Source organism: Pan paniscus, chromosome 16, assembly GCF_029289425.2.
Source record: "Pan paniscus chromosome 16, NHGRI_mPanPan1-v2.0_pri, whole genome shotgun sequence".
Classification (NCBI taxonomy): domain Eukaryota; kingdom Metazoa; phylum Chordata; class Mammalia; order Primates; family Hominidae; genus Pan; species Pan paniscus.
Genome location: NC_073265.2, coordinates 71495625 through 71522382, shown reverse-complemented (window position 1 = coordinate 71522382; position 26758 = coordinate 71495625). Strand labels below are relative to the sequence as shown.

The 26758-nt window shown below is 37.5% G+C and overlaps 1 protein-coding gene across 4 annotated transcripts in view; it reads left to right on the top strand.

Moving 5' to 3' along the window:
- Positions 1-26758, top strand: part of EFL1 (elongation factor like GTPase 1) — a 132597-nt gene that overhangs the window by 7090 nt on the left and 98749 nt on the right. For 3 of the 4 annotated variants that reach the window (XM_034939286.2, XM_034939287.3, XM_055098261.2), the window contains exons 4-8: positions 3480-3564; positions 14840-14973; positions 15689-15826; positions 17718-17932; positions 24978-25101. In XM_034939286.2, coding sequence (XP_034795177.1) covers positions 3480-3564; positions 14840-14973; positions 15689-15826; positions 17718-17932; positions 24978-25101 — 696 coding nt within the window. The remainder of the gene's footprint in view (positions 1-3479; positions 3565-14839; positions 14974-15688; positions 15827-17717; positions 17933-24977; positions 25102-26758) is intronic. The other variant, XM_055098262.2, reaches the window with a different exon arrangement.

Sequence of the window (26758 nt, the reverse complement as noted above, 5' to 3'; positions counted from 1 at the left end):
GCACAGTTAAGACATTTTTATTTAAAAGCTTGTTTATTTTAAAAAAGCTTTTTTATCTAAAAGCTTTTTTATTTTAAAAAAGCTTTTTTATCTAAAAGCTTGTTTATTTTAAAAAAGCTTTTTTATCTAAAAGCTTGTTTATTTTAAAAAAGCTTTTTTATCTAAAAGCTTGTTTATTTTAAAAAAGCTTTTTTATCTAAAAGCTTTTTTATTTTAAAAAAGCTTTTTTATCTAAAAGCTTTTTTATTTTAAAAAAGCTTTTTTATCTAAAAGCTTTTTTATTTTAAAAAAGCTTTTTTATCTAAAAGCTTTTTTATTTTAAAAAAGCTTTTTTATCTAAAAGCTTTTTTATTTTAAAAAAGCTTTTTTATCTAAAAGCTTTTTTATTTTAAAAAAGCTTTTTTATCTAAAAGCTTTTTTATTTTAAAAAAGCTTTTTTATCTAAAAGCTTTTTTATTTTAAAAAAGCTTTTTTATCTAAAAGCTTTTTTATTTTAAAAAAGCTTTTTTATCTAAAAGCTTTTTTATTTTAAAAAAGCTTTTTTATCTAAAAGCTTTTTTATTTTAAAAAAGCTTTTTTATCTAAAAGCTTTTTTATTTTAAAAAAGCTTTTTTATCTAAAAGCTTTTTTATTTAAAAACTAAAGCTTTTAGAAAATAATATGGGCTAATATTTTTATGACCTTAAAGGAAGATTTCTTAAGACAAAAATGTGCAAACAATTTTATAAAAGGTTAATAAACTACTTAAAATTAAGTACATATTCATCAAAGATGCCAGAAAGAAATGGAAAAAACAAGCCTGGTTACTGTGAAAAATATTAATAACACACATATAATTGACAAAGGACTAATATTCAGAGACTGTAAATAACTCCTATCCAAAACAAAATAAATCTGTATTGCAACCAGTAGGAAGGTGGACAAAAGCCTTGTATAGGCAATTCACAGAAAAGGAATGTTAAATGGCCAGTAAAAAACTTACAAAAGGATACTTAATCCCATTAATAATAGGATAAATGTAAATTTAAAACCATGAGATGCTATTTATCACCCATCTTACTTAGAAAATAAAGTCCAGCAATATCAGCTGTGGAGGTTATGGATCAAGAAAAGCACTATTCCACTGTGGATCAGTCCAACAATTTGGAAAATAATTTGGAAATATCAAGTTAGGTTTAGGATGTGCAGATTTAATAACTCAGAAATTCTACTGGTAGGGAGTGTACAAGAGACCCACAACTGTTCATATCAACTCAGTAATAGCTACAAAAAACTGGAATCAGTCTCCATGTCCATCAGTACCCACCAGTGAAGGTCTACATCTCATTCTCTAGACCTTGAAATATATCAGTACTGACAGTGGTGTCGTTTAAATAAAGATCCCATCCTTTTCCAACTCCTTAGCCCTAAGCACCAGACTAACGTCCTCCTCCTTTCTCCAGAATGATTTTCCCTTACCCTTCCTTCATTCTCTGCAATGGACGAATGGGTCTGGTAGATTTGTGAGGTGGAGTCCTACAGTAATAAAAATGAATAAATTACGTCAATATGGCTGAATCTCAGGAAAACAATATTGAGCAGAGAAAAAGTGACAGTATAATATATTAAGTGTGATTCTTATAGAAGGCTTAAAACTTGCCACTCTACATGATATATTGCTTAGTGACACACTCATTTTTAAAAATTATAAAGAAAATAAGGAAATGATCAAGATAAAATTCAAGATAGTGGTTACCTGTAAGCCAGGGGCACAGGGTACTTCAAAAGTAACAAACATTTTTTTTTTTCCTTTTGAAATGGGATGGTGCATACACAGGGGTTCATTGTGTTGTTATTTATGTATTACACATGTTTCATACCAATTCAGTGCTTAAAAACATACATTATAGAAGACTGACAAGGGACTGAGACTTTCTGAAGGAAGGACTGACTGAGAGGTTGGAGAGGTGAAGGGAAACCAGCAGTGGGATCTAAGGAGAGATGAAGGTAAATTAAGAGGTTTCAGACTCTTGGAAGAATTTCACATATGCATGTAACACACATGCACACAAAGGGTAACTGTCATGCTGCACTGGAATCAAGAAAAATGAGGATTGAGAATGATTATTGCGTTTCGCCAGAGGTCATTGATAGCTTTTAGGACTTTGATTTTGCCAGAGCTGTGGAAATGGAAGCTTTTCTGAAAATTTCAGAATTAATATGGATGAATAAATGTGGCAGTTCATATCAACGATAATTCTTGGTGCTTTTGAATGAAAGAAAGGAGAAAATAGACAGGTTAAGAATTTTTCAAAAGTTTCACAGTGGAGAGAATGGAGGAAGGGTAAGGGAAAATCATTCTGGAGAAAGGAGGAGGAGGTTAGTCTGGTGCTTAGGGCTAAGGAGTTGGAAAGGGATGGGATCTTTATTTAAACGACACCACTGTCAGTACTGATGCACTGCAAGGCCTAGAAAATGAGATGTAGACACTCATTGGTGGGTATTACAGTGTTATGAAAGTCATCAACTAAATGGTCATATTACAAATATTTTCTACTGTATTCTTTTTTTAAAAAAGATGTATTCAAAATCTATTAATTTGGGAAAGGAATAAAGACTTCTCTTGCTTCTAGAGACTTCTGTTTCAGTCTCTGCTCAGAATTTGTCAAACAGCTTATAAATAGGAAAAAAATGGCTATGTTATTGATGTTTAGAAAGAATTCCCTCAAATGCTACTGTCTGTAAGTTGTTCTTGACTTGCCCCATCATTCACGGCTGATATTTGGATGAGCAACACTCTGGGGAGGGTATGCAGTATTTCAATACATTTATGGTTCCTAGTGGTTATGTTTTTCAATTTTTCATGTTCCCTTCCCCTCAATCAACTTCACTTCTCCAGACCCCCATCATCTTAAAAAAAAAAAAAGAGAGAGGGCTAGGCGCGGTAGCTCATGCCTGTAATGCCAGCACTTTGGGAGACTGAGGTGGGTGGATCACCTGAGGTCAGGAGCTCAAGACCAGCCTGGCCAGCATGGCAAAACCCTGTCTCTACTAAAAATACAAAAATTAGCCAGGCGTGTTAGCACATGCCTGTAATCTCAGCTGTTTGGGAGGCCTGAGGCAAGAGAATCACTTGAACCTGGGAAGTAGAGTTTGCAGTGAGCCTAGATTGTACCACTGCATTCCAGCCTGGGCAACAGAATAATACTCTGTCTCAAAAAAAAAAAAAAAGGCTCTATATAGGTTAAAATTTAAGTATTGGCTGGGCGTGATGGTTCACACCTGTAATCTCAGCACTTTGGGAGGCCACGGTGGGAGGATCACTTGAGGCTAGAAGTTCAAGACTAGTGTGGGCAACATAGCAAGACCCTGTCTCTACAAAAATAAATAAAAATAACAAATAAAATATAAGTATTTAAAACAAAAATCTAAATTAGCAAATTTTAATGTTACATTTTAATTCTTTGGGAAGTGAAGATGCATATGTTGCATTTTTCCAGTTAAGGTACATGGACAGCAGAGAAGATGAACAGATCCGAGGGATCACTATGAAATCCAGTGCCATTTCCCTACATTATGCAACAGGTAAATCAGTCTGTGTTTTAAAGAAACACAGCTTTGCATCTTTCATGTCCTCCTCTGTCTTTCTGAATTAATTGCATGCCTCAGTTTCTTTGCTTATATTCCACATAGTTTATTCTGGCGTCTCCACATGATCTGTTGTCAGAGTCAGGCTGTCCAGGCTTGGATGCAGATGGAAACCTCTGACTGGTTTGAGGGCAGAAGAACTGGCAATTCACACCTGCCCCCTCCACCAGGTGATTATATGGATTCCTTCACAAGCAAAGTCAGGAGCCCTAGGACTTTAGCTGGTTCAGCCTTACTATTCTGCCTCATGGCCTGGCCTGCATGTTAGATTTGGAGTAGATTAAAGGTAGACTGCCGTGATCAGTACCAGCTTGCTGTCCTCAAATGAGGATGCTACATTGATAGTAACACTTCTAGGGATTTATCTGACAGAAGTAGTCATGTAAGTATATGAGATACATGTCACTGATATTCACTAAAAAGTTTGTATTCGTGAAAAAAATACCAACAACCTGAATGTCAATAGGAGAATGGTTCAATAAACTGATATATCCAAGCGGTGAAATACTGTGCAGCTGTTAAAACAAATGTTTAATATATATGTTATTGTACAGGGGAAAATGGTATGTTCAGAGACAGAAAACAAATTGCAGAGTATTTTTGTAAGATATGAATGTGTTTAGGTAATAAAAATATATATGCAGATAAAGGTGTCTGGAAGATACATACCAAACCCTTAACAGTAGCTCTCTGCAGGGGCTAGATTATGGAGAAACTTGCACTTTTCAAAATATTTATTTTTGTAGTATGTGAAAATTTTACACAAAATGTATATTTTTGTAATTAGAAGAAAATAATAAAGATAAATTTTATTTCCCTAATGGACTTACATGTGGTTCATCCTTCACAAGTGTCATATCTTTGGCACTGCCACCAAAAGATGTCCTCTGTGGGGCATGGCTGTTGTACCAAACCAGTTTTGAAGGTCTTAGGCACATGATTTCTCGATGTTTAATGTTTAACGCTTCATTTTTTTTTTAAACCACTTCTCACATTTTAAAGATTATATTCTCATCCTGTGATCCAGAGAATGAGGTTAAGGGTCTATTGATTTCTTATCTCGTTTTATAGACTTCAAGAGATTTGAAGGCTGCCTTCTTCCTTACTCAGATTATTAGTCTGTTTTTATTTGAAGATTCCTCTGGTGTCAGTTTTAGTTGTTCTGCTCTATACTTTGTCTCTAGTCCCCCTCCCTTGAGTCCTTTAACCACTTTATTAAGGTTTAATTTATATACCATAAAATTCACCTGTTCCAATTCACATTTGTCTTTCTGGTGTAGTATTGTAGGAGAATTTGTTATAGGACCCTGGGAATTGAATTGTCTGAACTCTATTTTATCGAGCTCTGTGACCTTGACCTTGGCTGCTCACAGATCAGATTGTTTTAGGTACGCTTTCTTTTTTATTTTTTGAGACAGAGGTCTTGCTCTGTCGCCCAGGCTGGAGTGCAGTGGCATGATCTCAGCTCACTGCAGCCTCTGCCTCCCGGATTCCAGCGATTCTCCTGCCTCAGCCTCCTGGGAAGTTGGGATTGCAGATGCATGCCACCGTGCCCGGCTAATTTTTGTATTTTTAGTAGAGGCGGGGTTTCACCATGTTGGCCAGGCTGGTCTTGAACTCCTGACCGCAGGTGATCCGCCCGCCTCGGCGTCCCAAAGTGCTGGGATTACAGTCGGGAGCCACCGTGCCCAGCCAGGTATGCTTTCTTGATTGCATAGACCAGAGACTTAAGCTAGCTTGGGTTGGGGTGGGATAGATTATTGAAAGCATATGTGTGAAATATTATTGGAAATAATATTCATGAAAACGGAAAAACAGGAGTCTTATTGGAGTGATGTCTCATAAAAATTGGAACCAGATTTTGATTCTGGATCCAAGATAGCTCTAGAGACCACATCAGTAAAAGTTTATGGATCCTTCCTCTGGAACTCCACTGTTGTCCTTGGATTTGGGTGTCTGTTTGTATTTCCACTATTATCCTGTATGTCTTTTCTCTGTCTCATAGCTTTTGCCTACTGTCATGTCTTCATCTTTGTACATTCACCTTGCCCTGACTTCTTACCCTATTATCCTGTCTGTTTTCACCTTATTTCTGTTGCCTACTGCTTCAGTCTCTTGTGTTTCTGAGCACACGGGCTCAAGAGCAGGATGCGGCTCTGCCTATCTTTTCACGCCAGCCCATCACAGAGGTTGCACCTATGGATTGGCTGCACTTGGGTTGGTTAGTCACCTCCTAATCCAATCAGTGGTGATTGGAGTGGAGTCACAAAGTGTCAAACATGTTTCTTGTGAGCATGGGATTACTGCCTAGAAGGGAATTTGGGCCGAGCAGTCATCACACTTGACAGTGCAGAGCCTTATGGGGATAGAAGTTAGGAATGTTGACTGGGACATATCCTCTCAGAGCACTTGAGAGATGAGATATGTTTTTATCTGTATCTTAGTACTGATTCTCCAGAATGGGGTATTTCCTGCTCTGAAGGTGGGACGTCTGAAGGGGAACCTAGATGGGAGAGAAAGAGGGAAACCTGATGATTGAAGAAACTCCACAGGTGACTTTTATTTATACCATGCCTTCCCCTCCTTCTCACCCACTTCGAATGCCCTCTTATTTGAGAATCTGTGTACTAAATGCAAGTTAAGCCCTTTCTGTGGTTCTGACTCTTAATTTACCGAGCTTTCAAAAGTATTTTCAAATATTTATTTGGGTTGAAATATAGGGTCTTATTCTAGTTTAAAGTAAACAGATAAATCCTGCACATTACAGAAGTGGTGTTGAAAACCATCAAGGTCATACACTATCTCAGCATTTTCCAGGAACCTAATTTTTCTTTGAGAAAATGGAACCTCTATTATCTTTACGTTTGTGACCAAAATTTGCTACAAATATTGGGATCATATTATTAAATCTTGTTATTTGCCTGTTTCTTACCTCTCTTTGTGTCCCACCCACAAGGATACCATACATTTATCTTGTCATCTCAAGAGTTAGGAAGTATTCCTAACAATATATGTTCTGTAAAATATCCTAAGGGGATGTAATGCCTTTGAATCCTTTAGCCTAGAATCCAGATACAGAAGAGAGAAATAGATTGACATGGGTTAAATAATTTGAAATTCATCAAAAGGAATACTGCAGTCATTTCTACTGTATAGCCATTTTTTATATCTGAGCAAATATTGCTGTTGCTGAACTTTTGAAGTTTTTATCTAATTCATCTTTTAAAATATTTTAAATAAATTTACAAGTTTATATGCATACATACATATTATGTATATTGCATATATAGTATATATGTATGTATATTTCAATGTATATATTTTTTTTTTATATATTTCAAATGTTTTGTAGCAATGGGATGTTGCTATGTTGCCCAGACTGGTCTCAACCTCGTGGATGCAAGCCTTCTACCTATTTCCTAAAGTTTTGGTATTACAGCTGTGAGCCACCACACCTGGCCCAAGTTTATATTTACTATAGAAAATTTAGTGTGTGTTATAGAATATACAGTAAAACACAAAAATGAAATAAAAATCACTCTCAGTTCACCACCAGTTATTTTATATTTTCAATTTTTATATTTAATGCAAGTTGTATGTGTATGCACACACTGTGAGGTAACTATCTAACTTTATTTCTCCCCCCAAATAGCTTACTTATTCTAACACCTGTCAGATGTGATTATTAAGTACAATATTATTAGTTCCTGACATGGTGTTGACACCTCTGCATAAGTGAGGCAGTTTGAGTGATTTTTTTTTTTTTTTTCAAGAAAAGTTGGCATCAGGATTTTCGGTAAAATCTTCCAAGTATCAAAATGCTGCCAACTTATTTAAAAATTGTAAAACACCGTATGGAAAACACTGCAGTGGGCTTTAGCTTATGAGCTTTTAGTTAGTAACCTTAGGCATATAGTCTAGCTAATAGACTAGTGGTACACTTGGGATTCACCCAAGAGTCAGCCATATGCAGTGAGGATGTCCTCCAAACAGGGAGACCAAGGATATAGCAGTCTTCTGCAAAGAGGTCCATATGCAAGTTGATCACTTTGTAAATACCTCTGTTAGGGTTAGTGGTTGTGGGCAGAAGGAGGATTTACGCATGTGTTGATTTCAGCTCTGTGGCTCTCTGGTTTTATGCTCCGAAGACTAGGCCATGGAGACACTGACTCATGCCATCTAATTACAGACAAGGCCAGCATGTAGCAGAAAGTCATCTCTTATTCAGAGGCAGTAGCTTCCCTTTTCCTCTGGCTGTGTGAACGTTTACCCATGGTCCTAACTTGCCTTATTCTTTCCAGAATGAGGCTGGGAGGGAAGAGTTCCATTACCCCTCATTTGACTGAAGGGTAGATTTTGTTCTCGTCAGACAATGAATGCTTTACTTTGTGAAGTATTCAGTTGATGCCAGGCCTAAGAAACTAGGTACACGATAGTTCACTTCTGAGCTAGGTGTCTCATATGCCTGATTTTGTTTAATCTTCACAGCAACTCTGTGATGGGTGTTACTCTGATTTTACACATGTGCAAAAATGGAGTTCAGAGAGGTGAAGACACTTTCCCAAGGACAGAGTAATTTCTAGCATGTGGTAGTAGTCCTAGAACCCACATTTCCAGCGTATTCACTTGGACCATTGGTCTCTTGGAAGTCAGGCCACAACTAATTCCTCCTGAGGCTTGAGTTATCTCCTTTCCACTAGGGATTGCTATGCATGTCTTGTGGCCAACACTACCTACGTCCCTGTGGTCTTCAGTCACTGCCCACGATGCAAGCCACATGATCTGGCCTCTCTTATAGTCTCTTCCCCATGTTTCTCTGTGATTCTGACACCCTCTTTCAATTTCCCATTATTCCCTTCCTTACCAAAACTTACTGTGAAAACATTCCAAGGGAAACAAACATCGCTGCATCCTCAATGTCTTTTTATTGACGTTTCCCCCTTCTGCCTGGCTGTCTTCTGATGACATTGCCTGCCTTGGACCTTTTCCAAGTGAATGCTACTCATTCATTCATGTTCCACGTATCTCTGGGTTAGCATATGGGATTGCCATTCTTTTTGTTCCCAGATCTGATTACAAAAGTTAATTCTTCTACCCTTGTTTTCAAACTTCTTCTTTCAAGACTCAGACCATCCAATTATTCACCTTTCCAGTCATTGTCAGCTCCTGGTGATGGTTCCTGTTCATTAGTGAATTTGGCACCCGGACTCATAATTGTTCTTTTTACCTGAATCTTCTAAGGTGGCTTTTCACCATGCCTGAGAATGGCTTCTTCAACAGCTTATCCTCTCAACAACATTGATTCTGCGTTTCACCTACCTGTTGTCGTGAGTACTTTCTGGATTTTAGCATCACCTTGAGCTATCCATCTTCGACCTTTCAAACTTAAATACTTCCTTCTCTACAATCTTTGATTCTCCCAGCTCTTTCTTTCACCTGACTAATGAGGTACCCATTCTTTGACTTCATAATGTTCTCTAGTTTTTTTGACTCCCCACAGCCTCTTTCTTCATTCATTTCCTGCCTCATACAGCCCAGATTTGTCATTTCACTGAAAGTCTTGCCAGCGTCTTCAGTCTCTTTGGTTCTTGACCTTCTGTCATATTTTTCCCAACAAAACTTTAACCCTTGATAAAGCTAATTCTCTACACGTCTTCATCCTTGCATTTGGGCTAGGTTCTCAAGTGGTCCTCCAGACTGCTGGCAGATTTCCCATCTCTCACTGTTAGGTCTTGCTCATTCTTCCCAATACCTATTTTAAACCTTCTGGTCTCTTTCAGCCTACCTGTCATCCCCTCCTCCACAATCTCAGCAGACATTCTTACCTTCTATTTCACAGAAAAGAGAAGAATTCTCACCTGCTTGCCACTGTATCTCAAAACATAATGGTATGGGCATTTTTTGCTTGCCTCCTGTCACTGGCAAAAACCTGTGCTCTGGACTTAATGATCTTTTCTTCAGTGTCTTCCACCTCTCCCTCTGTACTGGCTTGTATCCATCAGCTTTTAAGCATGCTCAAGTCTTTCTTGTCTTTCTTGTCTTAAAAAATACATAAATCCTTCTTTCAGCCCCACATTCCTCTGCGTTTTCCCTCTTCCCCCTTCTTAGTCAAAGTTATCCTACAATTACTCTCTCAATTACTCTGATAATGAGACTAGCACCTTACAGTAATGCCATGCATTAGCAGTGTGAAATTGGTCCTTGATCTATGACCTTCTCTCCAGAGTGATGCTAAGCATAGAGAGATTATAAGAAGTAAACATCAACCTTTTTTTTACTCCAGGGTTTCTTATTCTGGTTCTTACACCCTTCCAAGCAAAACTGCCAATGATCAAAGGAATCAAGACAATGTGGATGTGTAATTATTAGATTTACTATCCACTTTGAAGGCAGCAGGCCTTCAAAGGTGGAGAAGTTCTCAGTGATGTCAGAGTTCAGGGTGTCGCCACAGTACTGGGTGGCAGATGTGGACTGGCATCATACTGAGAAAAACCAAAAGCGGGTGAGGCCAAATGTAATCAGAAGTGGTCTGTACGTGGTCTAGTTTCATGTTGGAGGAAGGTCTGGAGAGGTCTTCGGGTCGGGTTTGTGCAGCAAAAGAAAACTTAATCAGTTTGCTATTCATAGTTGTTTCTAGATCATTTTTCCTCTCATTTTCCTAACCCCTGTCACTTTTTTTTTTTTTTTTTTTAAGACAAGAGTCTCATTCTATCACCCAGGCTGGAGTGCAGTGGTGATCATAGCTCACTGCAGCCCAGAACTTCTAGACTCAAGCAGTCCTCCTGCCTCAGCCTCCCAAGTAGCTAATACTACAGGCATGTGCCACCATGCCTGGCTAATTTTTTAAATTTTTTTGTAGAGATGATGGTCTCACCATGTTGTCCAGGCTGGTCTTGGCTCAAGTGATCCTCCTGTTTTGGCCTTCCAAAGCATTTGGATTATAGGTATGAGCCACTGTGCCTGACCCCATCTCAGTTTTGACACATACTATCAGAGTCAACCACCCTTCACCTCTCCTTGTGGCAGGCTTCTCATAAAGATAGTTACCCTGTTACCTGTGTCAGCTTTACAATTGTGCTTTACAGTTCTGTCAAATAATAAGCCGTATTAGTTGATTTATAACTTATAATGTTATACATTGATTTAAAATATAAAAGGATAATAGTGATTTAAGATATAAAAGGAAACCAGGTGCAGTGGCTCACATCTGTAATCCCAGCACTTTGGGAGACTGAGGCAGAAGGATCACTTAGGGACAGGAGTTTGAGACCTGCCACGGCAACACAGTGAAACCCCATCTCTACAAAAAATAAAAGTTACCCTTGTGTGCCTGCAGTCCCTGCTACTTGGGAGGCTGAGGCAGGAGGATCGCTTGAGCCCAGGAATTTGAGGCTGCAGTGAGCTATGATTGTGCCACTGCATCCAGCCTGAATGTTTCAGTGAGACCCTGTCTCTAAAAACAAAACAAAACAAAAAAAAGTAGTATTTCCTGTGGAGGGAGACTTGTGGTTACTTTATATATAGTTGGGGTACAATTTATGTATATAATTGTTAGAAGTTCATACATAAGGAATGTAGGAACATGTCTTCAGATAACTCAGGTTCTGCCTATATTTCTGTTATTTTTGTTGTCAGGCAAAATACTCTACCATACACTGACACATAAAGGACACTTTCAGGAGGTTCAGATCTTCTTCCATAACTTCAGTTTTTCTTTTTTATTTTATGGAAAGTTTTCTCTCATCAGCTTTCTATGTATGCTTTAGTGAGCATTTCCAGTGTTTTGGAAGTTGGACACTAAACTCCTTACATGAAGTTTTACTGAATACAGAGATGTTTTGACAGGTCCTAGTGACACATGTGCACCTTCTGTGAGACAATTATCCATGACACTTTAAAATCATGGGCAAGGGAGCAATTCTTTTCCCATAACTCCCTATTAGCAGCAGAAATTGTCTGGAAGATATCTCTCATAATTAACTTCAGTTCTTCCAACTTTTTTTTCAGCCCCCTGGAACATAAAAAGATTGGATTGTTGCTTGACTGATTAGATCTGTGCCTTGAAATGAAGCCGTTTAGTTTGGAATGCCTGGGAAGTAAAGCAGCAGAAGTTTCTGTCCCTGAATGCTATTGCAGGGATTAATTCAACATACAGCTTCAGGACTTTGTTACAAATCGGAAAGATCATTTAGCATGCTTAAAAAATTTTGTCTCCTGAAAAGTGTTATGCATTCTCTACTTTTTAAATAATTAATACTGGCAATAACAATAATATCTAGCATGGTAAACCCCTATAACTGCGTTTATGTATTTTTTAATTTGATCACACACACACAAAAGTGGTAAGTGGCATTTTTTAAAGAGACATAATGTGGCTGAAGTCACAGCAGAAGAGCTGTGCTTGGGGACTTTTTTTCTCTAATGGATATGGGACTTCTGTCCCCAACCTTTGAAATTTAGGTTAACGTTGTTTGGAAAGGGTTAAGATGAAAAAGGCATTGAAAGAGGAATTGGGAGGCCTGGCTCAGAGCTGAGCCAAGCCTTTGTCAGCTGTGTAATTGACCATGGCATTTCCTCCTTCTCACCATTAAATATATTTGAGAAACTCCAGGTTAAACAGAATTGGACAAACTTCTTTTACAGGGCTTCTCTGAACCTTTAATATGTATGTGTGATGTGAGCTCCAAGGCTGGCTGTTTATTTCTCAGCTATATTATTTGATCAGACATTTATTTTTTAGGATGTAGATTGTCAGGTGGAAACACTTGGTGTATCTCTAGCTTTCAGTTCCTCTCTAGGTCTGAACCTGCCCTTCCTCAATGAATTTCAAAGAATCTGGAAATGGATGCGTAATTAAGGGAGCATAGATAGGTAGATCGGTATTCGTTTTTCTGAGTATTCCCTAAAAGGTCTAACTCCAATAAAAGGTAAGAGCACTGTTGTATAGGAAGCCTGAAATGTCTGTACGAGTGCATTTTTAGACTCTGTAAAGAACTTGACTGGAGACCCAGTCTCTGAAACTTCAGTATCAGGTTCCGGTCATATCACAGAGGACGGGAAAGCACTTGGAAGTTCTCCCACCCTAAAGTCTGGAGTTTAGCCAAATGAATAGGCAAGCGTTGTTTCCCCAGTTGCAAAGTATGAAGGAATCTAAGACCCGAGAAGTGACTAAGATGGTTAGATAGCCCTGGGTGTATTTCTGGCTTGCTTCTTTTGGGACCTTGGGTCAGTCTCTTACCTTTTGAGGGCGTTAGCATGTTTTTCTATGGAATAAAGGCTTAGGCTGAGAAAATGCTGAGTGATTCTAAGAATCTCACAGCTTTAATTTTGTATGATAGGACCCTAGACCACTACTAGACATGCTCCTTTTTCTCTGGTGTACTTGGTTGAGATCATGATACTTATCGAAAATGTTGACTAAGAGAACTGGTGTGAGATCTGACAGTGAAAGGCTCGATTGAGGTCCAGTGGGCCATTGCTCCAGGGCTCTGGTTATTTGACTTCTTGGATTTTCACTGGAGATCTCCATGGTCTTCTCTGGTTGGAGCCTTCTCTGGTGGTTTCAGCAGAGCAATGGTTCCTCATAAAGCAGTTTGCATGAAAAGACCAGGAGGCAGCAGGGAGGAGTGGTACTGAAGAAGGCAGTCTGTTGCTAACTGATGGCAGTCTTCCCCACTGAGCCTCAGTACACTTGGGAATGCTTCACCCAGTGTTTTAGGAATTCATTAGCAGTGGAATCTTGGCATGTGAGATGAAAGTTACTGCCTTCTGAGTGTAGTGGTTAGAGGTATGGTCTTTGGAGTTAAGTGGATTTGAACTTATGCTCTATCATTTTGAATTGTGTGATCTTAGTCAACCTCAGAATTGGATTCTAGCTGGATGTCCTTGAGAAAAATACTTAACTTTTCTGTGCCTTAGTTACCTGCTATATAAAATTGGGCTAATAGTTGTAACTACTACAGGGGATTGTTGTAAGTAAACATTAGATAATTTCTGTATTATGCTTAGAACAATGCCAGCCATGAATAGGCAGTCCACAGATGTTAAGCACTGGTTGTGGTTATTGTTGTGGTGGTGTTTATCATCAGTATCACCTAGGGCACAAGCGAAGTCATTAAAATTATATTGGGGGAAAATCCTTTAAATGGCCCATAAATTGCAGGTTGAGCATCCCAAATCTGAAAATCCAAAATCTGAAATGCTCCAAAATTCAAAACTCTTCAAATACCAACATGGCACAAAAAGAAAATGCTCATTGGAGCATTTTGGATTTCAGATAAAGGATACTCAACCCTGTAGTCATTCTTGAGCGCATTCAAGTTGATAAACACTGAGTTAAGGGGAGGAGCAAAAGTAAAGTATATGTTTGAGCATTCTAATAGTTATTCTGCCTTTAAAAGAGAATTATATCAAATTTATCAATAATGGGGAATGAGTACAGAATTCTAAAGTATTAACTAATTTTCTGCATGGTATACTAAGTTATGTTTAATGATAACTCTCTATAACCTAAGATGATCTTTTTTTTTCTTGTTTGCCTGGGACTAAGGGCTTTGATAGGATGTGGGAATTTCCGTGCTAAAACCTCAGGATGTGTCATCACCCTACTATAAGTTTAATACATTTGTCTGTTGAGATTATTGAAGGAGATATTAATGGGAGAGCACATAGCACACTGCTTGGCACATAGTAACTGCTCCTTAAGTTTTTGTAGAATTGAGTCTAAATCTTGCTTGAGCAGCTTCATACACTGCTCTTTGACAAACTGTAGGGAAGAACTTGGCCAACTGCTTTGTTGGCCCTTTGAACAGCTCTTACTGTCAGGCCCTTAGGCATTGATTTCTTTCAGTTTCAATTTCCTAACCTGTAAAAGGAGAATAGTAATATGTATCTCATAGGGATATTGTAAGGATTCAATAATATGTGATTAGCACATTAAAAGTGAGTATCATAGTGGCTGGCTCCCAATAAGCTCTTAAGTGGTAACTATTAGAATAATAAAGTCCTTTAACATTTTATATAGATGCTGTTTGGAATCAGTAGTCCCATCAGTGGGAAAAGTTGGAATGGTAGCTCTGGATTAAGCTTTCAACTCCTTTAGCTTTGTTCAGTTTTTTCTTAGAAGCTTTCAGCTTTCTTATTCTAGAACGCCTGAGGAAGAACATTGTGTACCTGGACAACTGAAAATGTGTGTTTACAAATTGTATTTTAGGTAATGAGGAGTACCTGATTAATCTGATAGACTCTCCAGGACACGTGGACTTTTCCTCAGAAGTATCAACCGCTGTTCGCATTTGTGATGGATGCATTATTGTGGTAGATGCTGTGGAAGGAGTCTGTCCACAGGTAATGGATTGTGATGAGAAAATACTTAAATGGTTAAGGGTGAGGAAAGAGGGGGAACTGACTGACTTTAGGCATTTCACTGACAATCACAACATTGGTTTTATATTTCACATTTGGTAACGTTCCAGTCTGTGAAGGAGTTAAATCACCAGAGTTCTGAAGGGATCTTGGAGATGATGACTTTAATTTAACATACTTTGTTTTTGTTTTTGTTTGTTTTGAGACAGAGTCTTGCTCTGTCACCCAGGCTTTAGTGCAGTGGCGTGATCTTGGCTTACTGCAACCTCCGTCTCCTGGGTTCAAGTGATTTTCATGCTTCAACCTCCAGAGTAACTGGAATTACAGGCATGTGCCACCATGCCTGGCTAATTTCTGTACTTTTAATACAGATGGGATTTTGCCATGTTGTTGCAGGCTAGTCTTGAATTCCTGGCCTCAAGCAGTCCACCTGCCTCAGCCTCCCAGAGTGCTGAGATACAGGTGTGACCCACCATGCCCGGCCTTATTTATCCTTCTTAACTGTCAGTTGCATAAAGGCAACAATGATTTCTTATGTGTAGTTCTTTGCTACTCCGCTGTATACATAGTTTGTGAATGCCTAGTGAATACCTTTGTCTGACTGGCATAGTCTAGAGTGGTTATTAATCAAGATTTTCTAATGTGCTCTAATTATTTCAAATCATGAGTTTTACATTTTTCTTTCTGTTTTTATCAGACACAGGCAGTTCTGCGACAAGCTTGGCTTGAAAACATCCGTCCGGTTTTAGTGATTAATAAGATTGATCGCTTGATAGTGGAACTGAAATTCACCCCACAAGAGGCCTATTCTCACCTCAAGAATATTTTAGAACAGGTATTTTAATTTTTAGTATTTAAAAAATTTAGCCACGAAGAAGAGTTGTAAGGAAGTTACTGAGCTGGGTATGAGCCGTTGCTACAGAAAAGTGAACTTTTCCACTTCAGATTCATACGTGTTGCTGTTATTCTACAAGAGAGGCAATAGAAAAAGCATGTTCTCAGTAGTCTTTTCCATCTCTTGGAATCACCCATCATATAAAGCTTGGACAATAGGCTCTCTTGTTTAAAACTGTATCTTGGTTCCAAAGTGAAGCCATATTAGGATTTTATTACCTATCTGTAGTATTTTATTACTTGTCGTTACAGGAAATTTTACCCAAGCATTCATTCATTTATTTATTCAGCAAATATTTCATAGATATATGTTGAATAAATGAATTATCAAATGTCCATTGTGCACTAGGGATTGTGAATATAAGATGAACAGGTCAGAATCCCTATTTTCAAGGAGCTCACAGTATAGTAGGGGAGACAAAGAGATATTTGGAGAACAATGAGATAAGTCCTGGGTGTGATATAACACCATAGATAAGGGCCATCTAACCCTGTCTGGGTCAAGAGGGAAGAATGAGTTAGAAGTCTTAAAATGGAAGCCTTGAGATGGAAGTAAAGTAGGTGTTTGCCAGGTAGACAGGAAAAGGACATTCAAAAGAGAAGGAATACGATGGGCAAAGTCATAAAGGCAAGAAAAAGCACAGTACAGTGTTTCATTTAAGGAACTGCAAATTGTTTTTTAGCTGAAGAATTAGATCATTTTCAACAGTTACAAGAGATGGGAAAAAGGATATAGGATTTAGATGTCAGTGAACCTGATATGCCGTGCGTGAGAGTTTGAAATGTCTTCCTCAACACAGTGGAAAGCCGTTGATGAGGGCAACTTGAGTATATTTATTTGTTAAAGGCAGGAAACAATAAAAGTAGAACAGTGAAAAAGAATGATGGATGGATATCATTCGTTGTAGAAATAGGAAGAGGTAGGCCGGGTGTGCTGGCTTACACCTGTAATCCCAGCGCTTTGGGAGGCCGAGGCGGGTGGATCACGAGGTCAGGAGATTGAGACCATCCTGTCGAACAAGGTGAAACCCTGTCTCTACTAAAAATACAAAAAATTAGCCGGGCGTGGTAGCAGGCCCCTGTAGTCCCAGCTACTAGGGAGGCTGAGGCAGGAGAATGGTGTGAACCCGGGAGGCAGAGCGTGTGGTGGGCCAAGATCACGCCACTGTACTCCAGCCTGGGCGACAGAGCGAGACTCCACCTCAAAAAAAAGAAAAAAATTAGGAACGGGTAAAATAACTCCTGCCCTGCATTGGCAGGAGAAAGGTCAGTGGTATTTGCAGACATAAGTGAGCTTGTAGATTGGGATGTGGGGCACTTGAAGGAAATCTGAGTAATAGCTTCCATTTTCTCTCTGAGGTAGGACATAAGATTACTGCCTATTTGGGAGTGAAAGTAGTTGAGGATTAGGAGTTGGGAAGAGGGCCTGAAGAGAGTAGTGCACATTTCAGACAACCGATGTGAGAGATGGGCAAGGCAGTGGACTAAGGTTACAAACTAGGATTGTGGGGTTGGAAATCATGAGTACTTTGTGATACTAGGCCTCAGCACTGAAAAACAAATTAAGGATATGACACATTAACATTTACATTAAACTAATAATAATCACAAAATAACCTTCCAAAAACCTTATAATTTAGTTATGCTGAGTTTAGGAAGAATGGATACATCTAAGTTATTCACTGATTGTGAATGTCACCTCCTTTCATGTATGCTTAATGAGCCCAAACTGACTGATGATTCTAGCCCTAACACAGGTTAAACAGTGTTTCTCCTGCCGTGAGCATGCTGAGCATCTGAATGACGCTCTGCCATTTCACCATCTCTCCTAGATTAATGCGCTCACAGGGACTCTTTTTACTTCTAAAGTCCTAGAAGAAAGAGCAGAGAGGGAGACTGAATCCCAAGTGAATCCAAATTCTGAACAAGGAGAGCAAGTATATGACTGGAGCACTGGCTTGGAGGACACAGATGATTCTCACCTTTACTTCTCTCCAGAACAGGGAAATGTGGTGTTTACCAGTGCAATAGATGGGTGGGGCTTTGGGTAAGTCTGTTTGCATCTGATTAAATCTCTTTGCAGATTTTATATGCAGTTGATTGTTTTTAGTGAAACTTTTATTTTGAGATAATTATAGATTCACCTATAGTTGTAAGAGATAATGCAGAGAGTTCTCTGGTGCCCTTTACCCAACTGCCTCCTATCCATGATAACATCTTGTAGAACTGTAGTACAATAACCAAGCAGGACTTTGCCATTTGCCGTCAATATACAAAACATTTCTATCACCACAAGGCTCCCTCACGTTGCCATTATATTGCCACAGCTACTTCCTTCCCACCCTCAAACCCTTTTTAACCCTTGACAACCATTTATCTCCAAATTTCTCATTTCAAGGGTGTTATAGAAATGGAACCAAAAAATATGTAATATTTTTTAAATTGACTTTTTTCACTTAGCATGATTCTCTAGAGACTTATCCAAGTTATTGCATGCATTAATACTGTAGTTGGTTCCTTTTTGTTACTCAGTAGTATTCCATGGTGTGGATGTACCCCAGTTTAACTATTCACCCATTAAAGGACATCTGGTGTTTTGTTTTTTTTTTTCCTTTTTGGGCCATTATGAGTAAAGCTGCTATAAACAGTCATGTGTAGGTTTTTGTGTGAACATAAGTTTCAGTTCTCTGGAATAAATGCCTAGGAGTGCAGTTGCTGGCTCATATGATAGTTGTATGTTTAGTTTTTAAAGAAACTACCAAACTGTTTCCAGACGGACTGTACCATTTTATATTCTCACCAACAATGCATGCGTGAGTGATCCAGTTTCTCCAAATGTTCACGTTTGGTGTTGTCACCGTTTTCATTTTAGCAGTTCTGTTGGGTGTGTACTAATATGATATTGTGGTTTTAATTTGCGTTTTCCTAACAGCTGGTTTACCTTGAACATCTTTTCATGTGTTGATTTGTCATCTGTAGGTCCTCTTGGGTGAAAAGTCTTTTCACATCCTTTCCCATTTTCTTAATGTGTTTTCTTCGTACTCCTGAATTTTGAGAGTTTTTTCTATTCTAAACAGTAGTCCTTTGTCTCATATGTGCTTTGCAAATATTTTCTCCCAGTCTGTAGTTTGACTTCATATCCTCTAACAGTGTCTTTGAAAATGAGCAGAGTTTATTTTTTGTTTTTTGTTTTGTTTGTTTGTTTTGTTTTGTTTTTTGAGACAGAGTCTTGCCCTGTTGCCCAGGCTGGAGTGCAGTGATGCAGTCTTGGCTCACTGCAACCTCCGCCTCCCAGGTTCGAGCGATTCTCCTGCCTCAGCCTCCTGAGTAGCTGGGACTACAGGTGTGCACCACCACTGCCAGCTAATTTTTGTGTTTCTTTTAGTAGAGACCAGGTTTCATCATGTTGTCCAGGCTGGTCTCAAACTCCTGACCTCAAGTGATCCGCCTCGGCCTCCCAAAGTGCTGGGATTACAGGCATGAGCCACTGCTCCCAGCCATCAAAGTCCGCAAAGTTTTTAATTTGGCTGAAGTTTCGTTTATCAGTTTTTCTTTTTATGGATCTTGATTTTAGAGTCAAGTTGAAGAACTCTTTGCCTAGCTCTAGATCCTAAAGATTGTCTCTCATTTTTTTCTATAAGTTTTAGTTTTACTTTTTACATTTAATCCGTGACCCATTTTGAGTTAATTTTTGTATAAAGTGTGAGGCTTGGGTTGAGGTTTTCTTTTGGTGGGAGGAGAGGGCCTTTGGATTTCCATTTAGTCTAGAACCCTTTGTTGAAAAGGTTATCTCTTGTCCATAGAATTGCTTTTGTGCCTTTGTCAAAATCACTTGGACATACTTGTGTGGGTCTGTTTCTGAGCGTTTTGTTCTGTTCCTTTAATCTATGTGTCTGTCTTTCCAACAGTACCACATAATTTTGATTAGTGTAGCTGCATAATAAGTCTTGAAATCAGGTAGATTATTTCTGTCCACATTATTTTTAATTTTCAAAATTACTTTTGCTGTTCAAGGCCTTTGCCTTTCCATGTAAATTTTATAGTAATCTTACCTATATCTGCAAAAACATTTTGCTAGGATTTTGATGGAAATTGATTGGTAAACCTGTTAATTTGGGGAGAATTTTGACATCTTTGCTATGTTGAATTTTTTCTATTCCATGAACACTATGCCTCTCCTTTTATTTAAAATTTTTTAAAATTCTTTTATGAGCATTTTGTAGTTTTCAGCATACAAGTGCTGTACATGTTGAGTTAGATTTACACTTAATTTTTCATTTTTCTGAATGATTATAAATGATATTTTTAATTTTGGTGTTCGCACATTCATCTAGTATATAGAAATACAATTAATTTTTGTATGTTGATCTTGTATACTGTCACCTTGCTGAACTCACTTGCAGTTCTTTGTAGATATTTTGGAATTTGCTACGAGACTATCATGTCTGCAAATAGGGGTTGTTGTATTTTTTTCCTTTTCTATCTGCATGCTGTTTTCTCTTTTGCTGATTGCACTGGCTAGAATTTCCAGCACTATATGACTGACATTGATGAGAGTGGGCATCCTTGCCTTGTTCTTGGTCTTAGGAGGAAAGCATTAAGCCTTTCACCATTAGAAATAATGTTAGGACTGCAGGCTGTTTTTAGATGTCCTTTATCAAGTTGAGGAAGTCCCCTAATATTCTTATTTTTCTGAATGTCATTATTATGAATGTGTCAAGTTTTGTCACATACCTTTTCTGTATTAATTAATATATTTGTATGATTTTTCTTCTTTAGCTTGTTAATATGGTATATTACATTGATTGATGTTTTTGAGTATTGAGCCAGTCTTGCATTTCTTTATAGATTTTATATACAATTGATTTTTAACTTTAACTTTATTCTTGAGTAAATTCAAATGTATACCACAAAAGGATCCCACCTTATTCCTTAGCTCAGTTTATTTCGTGTCAGTTTTTTGTTTATCTTCTTAAAGTTATTTATACATAGATGAACAACTATATTTATATCAACTTTGATACCAACAGTAGCAAAAGTTAGTCTAGCTTTATTGAGGATGTACATATGCTAAATACTGAGTTACTCACTTTATTTAAATTATTTCACCAAATTCTGACAACACTCCTTTGAAACAGATATTACTATTTATTATCTAAGTCTCAAGAACATTAAGTAACTTTTGTTCAACATCACTCAGCTGCTAAGAGGCAGAGTTGATATTAAGATTAAAGTCTGCCTGAGTCTGAAGCCTGTGTTTTCTTGACATGGTTCTTCTCTGGGGTCTTCCCTATGGGGTATAAGGATCCTTATTTCTTCTTATTGCCTCTCCCGAATTTGTACATGCTGAGGCTGTGTTAACAGTGACCTTGGATTTCAGAATGGAGTAGATAACTGATCACATTTTTCAACTACAACAATTTCTGACTTGTGGAATCAAAAAATCCAAATGTAGTTAAAAGATTATTACTTTGAGAAAAATGTCTGTGGTTTGGATAAATAGTAGTGGGACCATAACTGTAGTTAACTTTAGTTGTGGGCTTGATATTGCATGTAATTTGCAGGGATCATAGGACTAGAAATGATGCACTAGGAGAAAACAGAGTCTCTTCATGAAATTTATATCAGTATGACTTAGAATTGGAAAGAAAGAAAGGATCAGGAGCTGACTAGAATGCAAGGCTTGGGAGTAGCCTAACAAATCTCTGGCTTCATTTTTTAAAATGTATTTTCCTTTTTACAGGAACTTGTGCTCCAATTTCCCTTTGACCAGATTTTGTCTTGGGCAGGGCAGTGTAATATAATATCATAATTTTCTGTTTGTAATAAATTATAGATATCTTAGTCCATTTGATGCCCGAAAGATGATACTAGAGCTAAATAAATTGAAGTAATGCATATATGATGAAAATAGAAATTGTGAACCTGTTGAGAATTTGTACTTTTCATATATGGTTGATGGGTTGTCATTATCACCTTTCTAGGCCTCAGTTTACTTATCTGAAAAAACAAGAATATTGGGCTAAGATGATTTCAAGACTTTCTTTAGATTCATTCACAGTGATTCATTCAGTCGTATAATACGGTCGTACTTGTTGATTTCCTGATTTGTGAGCATTGTGCTAATAAGCCACAAGATGGGAGGCTTGTCCCTTTCTTACATTGATTTTCATAAGTAATTCAATGTTTTATGCTAATTTTAGTCTAAATCACACAAATTGGTGGAAAATGAGCACATTCCAGAATTTGCAAGATGGTTCTATAAACTCTGCAGTGGGAAAGGATTAAGAAGTGTGACTAGAGGCTGAACCTAGGTCTTCTCCCGAAATCTATCCTGTTAATTGATGTTAATCTGGGAGAGTCTGCTCTGAAAAGCAGAAGCATATTGACTTGGATGGGTAGCATCAAGAATCTAAGTTCTTGTTTTAGATACATAGAACTGAGTCCTCAACCTTATAGAAGAGGGACAGGAGAGAAGAGAAATGAAAAGCCCTTTGTAATAGATTTACTTGTCTTTGTGTAACCGAGTATTAGAATTCTGTAATTAACATTAATCTACTGGGTAGCTTGGAGGGCAAAAGGGTGTGTGTGGCTCAGTAATTTCATACTTGACTGAGTTGTCATTCAGGAAGATAGGCAACGAATAGATCAGTAGTCTTGGAATATAAATCTTTCTGCAGGTCTCTTAGAATCTTGTTTGCAGTTACTCTGTAGAGGAAATGAATTAAAATAGAATTCAAGAATGGAGAAGTGCTAGAAATTGTCAGTGTTTAAAAATTGTAACTAATGACAAAAATAAATAAAAACACTAGCAGTAATGTGGAATGGGTTGATGTTAAGCAAATTTTGTGGTAACTACAGGATAAAAAAGAATGAAAAGGATAAGCAACAAGATTTTTGAAAGATTTGTGTACCCGTATGTGTACACATGTGTGAATATTTGATATGGTGGACTAGAAGAGCCTAGCCTAAGCAAATGGGCAAATGTCTTACTATAATTTATGATTTTGATAGAGGTTTTAGAGTGTTTATTTATAAAAATCTTTAAGTTTACCACTTTCAGAATTAAGAGCAGGATATTTATCTGACATATTATAAAAGATAAAATAATGTATAATACAGTCTGGGTAACACAAATCAACATTTTTTAAAAAATCCTGGAAGAATAGAAACCACACCAGAAATCTAACTGATCAAAACAGTTGTACCAATAAATGATTATACCAATAAATGTATGAAATCCCCTACTAAGGAGATATTTTTTAGAAAGGAAATTGTATTAAAAAAATAAATCCATAAGTTTGCTACATAAAAGAGATAAACATAAAGCATAATGGACAGAGGCTAAATACCAAAGCTTTAGCTCAGATTATGTCAACCAAATGTGAATGAAAAGAGAGGTTTGGCAATATTAACAATAAAATAGGATTTATGGTAAATGAATTATGGCATAAGGATCATTTTCGTATAGATAATTGACACATTTACTAGTGAAGAGATTAACTATCAATTATCATAACAACAAAGTGCATGAGGCAAAAATAGAACTATAAGTAGAACTCTGTAGGCACATGGTTTGGGGGCGATTTTCACAGGTTAGTAGACAGGAACATGAACCATATGAATAGAATACTTAAAGTCAGAATTTAAGTGTCAGTGAAGGATATACAAAAATTGGTCCTATATCAGGTGAAAAAATAATTCAAATTTAAAAGAAAGAAAATGTCACAGGTTTCATGTATTCATCCCTCAGTCATTATCTCTGGTTTTAACCATCTAAGAATAGACCCAAGTCGCCAATATGGAGAGCAAAGCTTCAGCTGTATTATTGAGGCTCCAGGGAGCATCACTACTAACGAATAGGGCTCCCTTCTAAGGTTAGGTGTTGGAGAGTGCCTGGGAAGTCAGTCCACAGTGGTTGCCTCCTATTGTTTCCTTCCATGTGTAGACCTTGGACCTGCCTGTAGGTCCTGAATTGGATTTGCAAATCTGCATGGCAGGTTGCAGCCTGCCTAGCAAAACTGGGTATTGATAAATGAAAAGCCACAGAGATAAGGGTATCCTGACTTAACATCTGGAAGTAAGGCTCTGTGTGCCATTCTGGGTGTGCTGAAACACAGGAAGCCAGGAGGAGGCCTGACTCTTTTTAGGGATCCACAGAGTAGGCAGCAAGGCAGAGCCTGCTTTCTTTTTGAGGCATAGGAACTCTACCAGTGGATTTCAGCCTTTCACCTTGTCTTCATTTGTGGAAGAGTGATTAAAGAGTCACGTGCGAACAAAGATAGTTTTATTTCTTCTTTTCTAATCAGTATACCCTTTATTTCCTTTTCTTGTGCGATTGCATTAGGTTGGGCTTTCAGTATGGTGTGGAAAAAAACTGGGGATATCCTTTTTTTTTTTCCTGAGCAGGCATCTTTTAAGATGCTGGTACTTTGAAAATTCTAATCTCAAACCTTAAAGTAGATTGTTCTCTAAAGAAAAGGTATTTCTTAGGTCCTTTATCCAGACAATGCAGATGCTGTATATAGGACCCTTAGTTGTTGATTGACTGTCTTCCTGTGACTGGAGACCACGGTGGTAAGTGGTTTTTCTCTGTGGGTTGATGCGAGTTAAGTCAGTGTGTGTATGTTTACCATTAATCTAGGATAATAAAAATCTTGTTTTGGCAGGTTGTGGCTCAAGAATTTCTTTCATTTGTGAGCAGCTGTCACTTAACAGCAGTGAGTAGCTGAAATAAAATTTTATTGTTGGCATAGTTGTGACAGGCAGCTGGAGCTTGCATTTTCTTGTCCCTAATTTTATCTTGTTTTACACCTGCAAAATTAAGAAAGAAAGCTATAGCATGTAGTACAATTCATATTAGTATAGACCTGAACATGGGCTTTGGAGCCAGACCGCTTGGGTTTAAATCCCCACCTCACTTGTTCCCTGTGTGATATCTCTGCTTCATTACCCTTTTCTGTAAAATGAGGAAATTTTATAGGATACTGGATTAAGTTTAGTAATACGCGTGTAAAGAAGTTTGAACAGTACCTGTCACAGAAATCAATAATCGTTATTATTAATAACATGAACATTTGGTCTTCTTTCAGAATTGAGCACTTCGCCAAAATCTACAGTCAAAAAATTGGCATCAAAAAGGAGGTTCTTATGAAAACCTTGTGGGGAGATTACTATATAAATATGAAGGCTAAAAAGATCATGAAGGGTGATCAGGTAATGTGGTATATGTCCCTTTTGATTGTTGGTCATATTCTTGCCCTATGAAAACCTATACTGTAATATCTTTAATAAATGTAATTCAGCTTCAATTTATGTAGGTGAGTTCATGAGGGATTTTTTACTGTATATAATTGGGAAAGGCTTACAAGTCCATATACAGGTATTATTCATACAGAATTCTTAGTCCTTTTAAGTATAGTGAGCAAAGAACTGCCTTTTCTTTTCTTTCTTTTCTTTTTTTTTCAGAAGACCAAAAATCTTAGATCTTGGGCACCTGAAGACACACATTTTGTGCTGTGCATTTGTTTGTCTCTGTCACCATAAAGAGATGTCTCTTCTAGACATCCCTGTATGGTTCACACTGTCCTTCTAGTGTCAGCTGAGGCCTTATCTCACTGCATGCTGGTCATCGTGCAGTGTAGATCGGGAGAGGTGGGTGCTCCCTGAAACCCCTTCTATAGATAGAGGTGGTGTAGGAATGCTGTCATATACCCTCAAAGGATACTTTTCTTGGAGCTTTGTGTTTTTAATGTAAAAACCAGGATTTCATAAATTTATTCTCATTGAAAATCATATACATTACTTTGAGAAAATATTCACAAGTATAAAGCCACAGTAAACAAAAAAATCAAAGCCAGCACTGCTAGTAGATGTTGGTAATTTCTTTCATCCTTTTTACATAGATATATACATCCCTCAGTTGAGATATGCTGTTTATACAACGTAGCTGCCCTTTTGCTTTTGTCATATCATGAACATCTTCCCTTGCCATTAAAAGCTTTTTTATAAACAATATATTTTAAAGGGAGTGAATATAGCTAAGTGGGAAAGAGCATGCCTTGAGAGTTGACTCTGTGTTTGAATTTTGGCTCCACCACTTACTGGTTCTATGACTTTTATCTCAGTTATTTCATCTGTAAAATTGAGATAATAGCACTTATCTCATAGGATAGTTATGATTCTATGAAATAATTCAGTAAGCACCCTGTTATTTTATTTTGTGAGAGCACTATCATTTATGAATCATTCTCTTAAGATTGGACATAGTTGTTTTCAAATGTTTTGATATTGTAGAGTTATGATAGACATCTTTGTGCATAAGTTTTATGTCTTCATGTTGCTTTTTTTTAAAACTGAGCATTTTAAGCCAATGACTCTTAATTTCTTAATACTGTTGCCAGTAGTTCTTCAGAAAGGAGGTATCAATTTATTAATATATCCCATCTCGTGTATGGAAGAGTATACCCCTCAAGGTGCTCTTGCTATTAACTTTTTGCATAGTTTGTTAAGAGTAATGATGGGGTTTTTTGGGTTTTCAAAATTTTCCTATCCTTGTGAACCTTTAGAAATATGTTTAAGAATGCTTTATGTTTCTTCTAACATAATTTTAGACTGAAGTCCATGGAAAGAGCCCGCATGTGCAGAGTGAAGTTTTAGCTCTTGGCTTGTGTGCTGTGTGTATTTGTTTGATGGCAGCCATGGTAATATGACCCACAAATGGTCATATCACTTGTAAAGTCTATGGTTCCAAGAGGAAAGAACAGTGGATTATTATTGATTGTGGATTATTGGCGGTTTAGTGCATTCTTATAACTACTTTCATCTACTTTATTTTTGAATAAATATTTTCAAGTAGAAATGAAACATATTG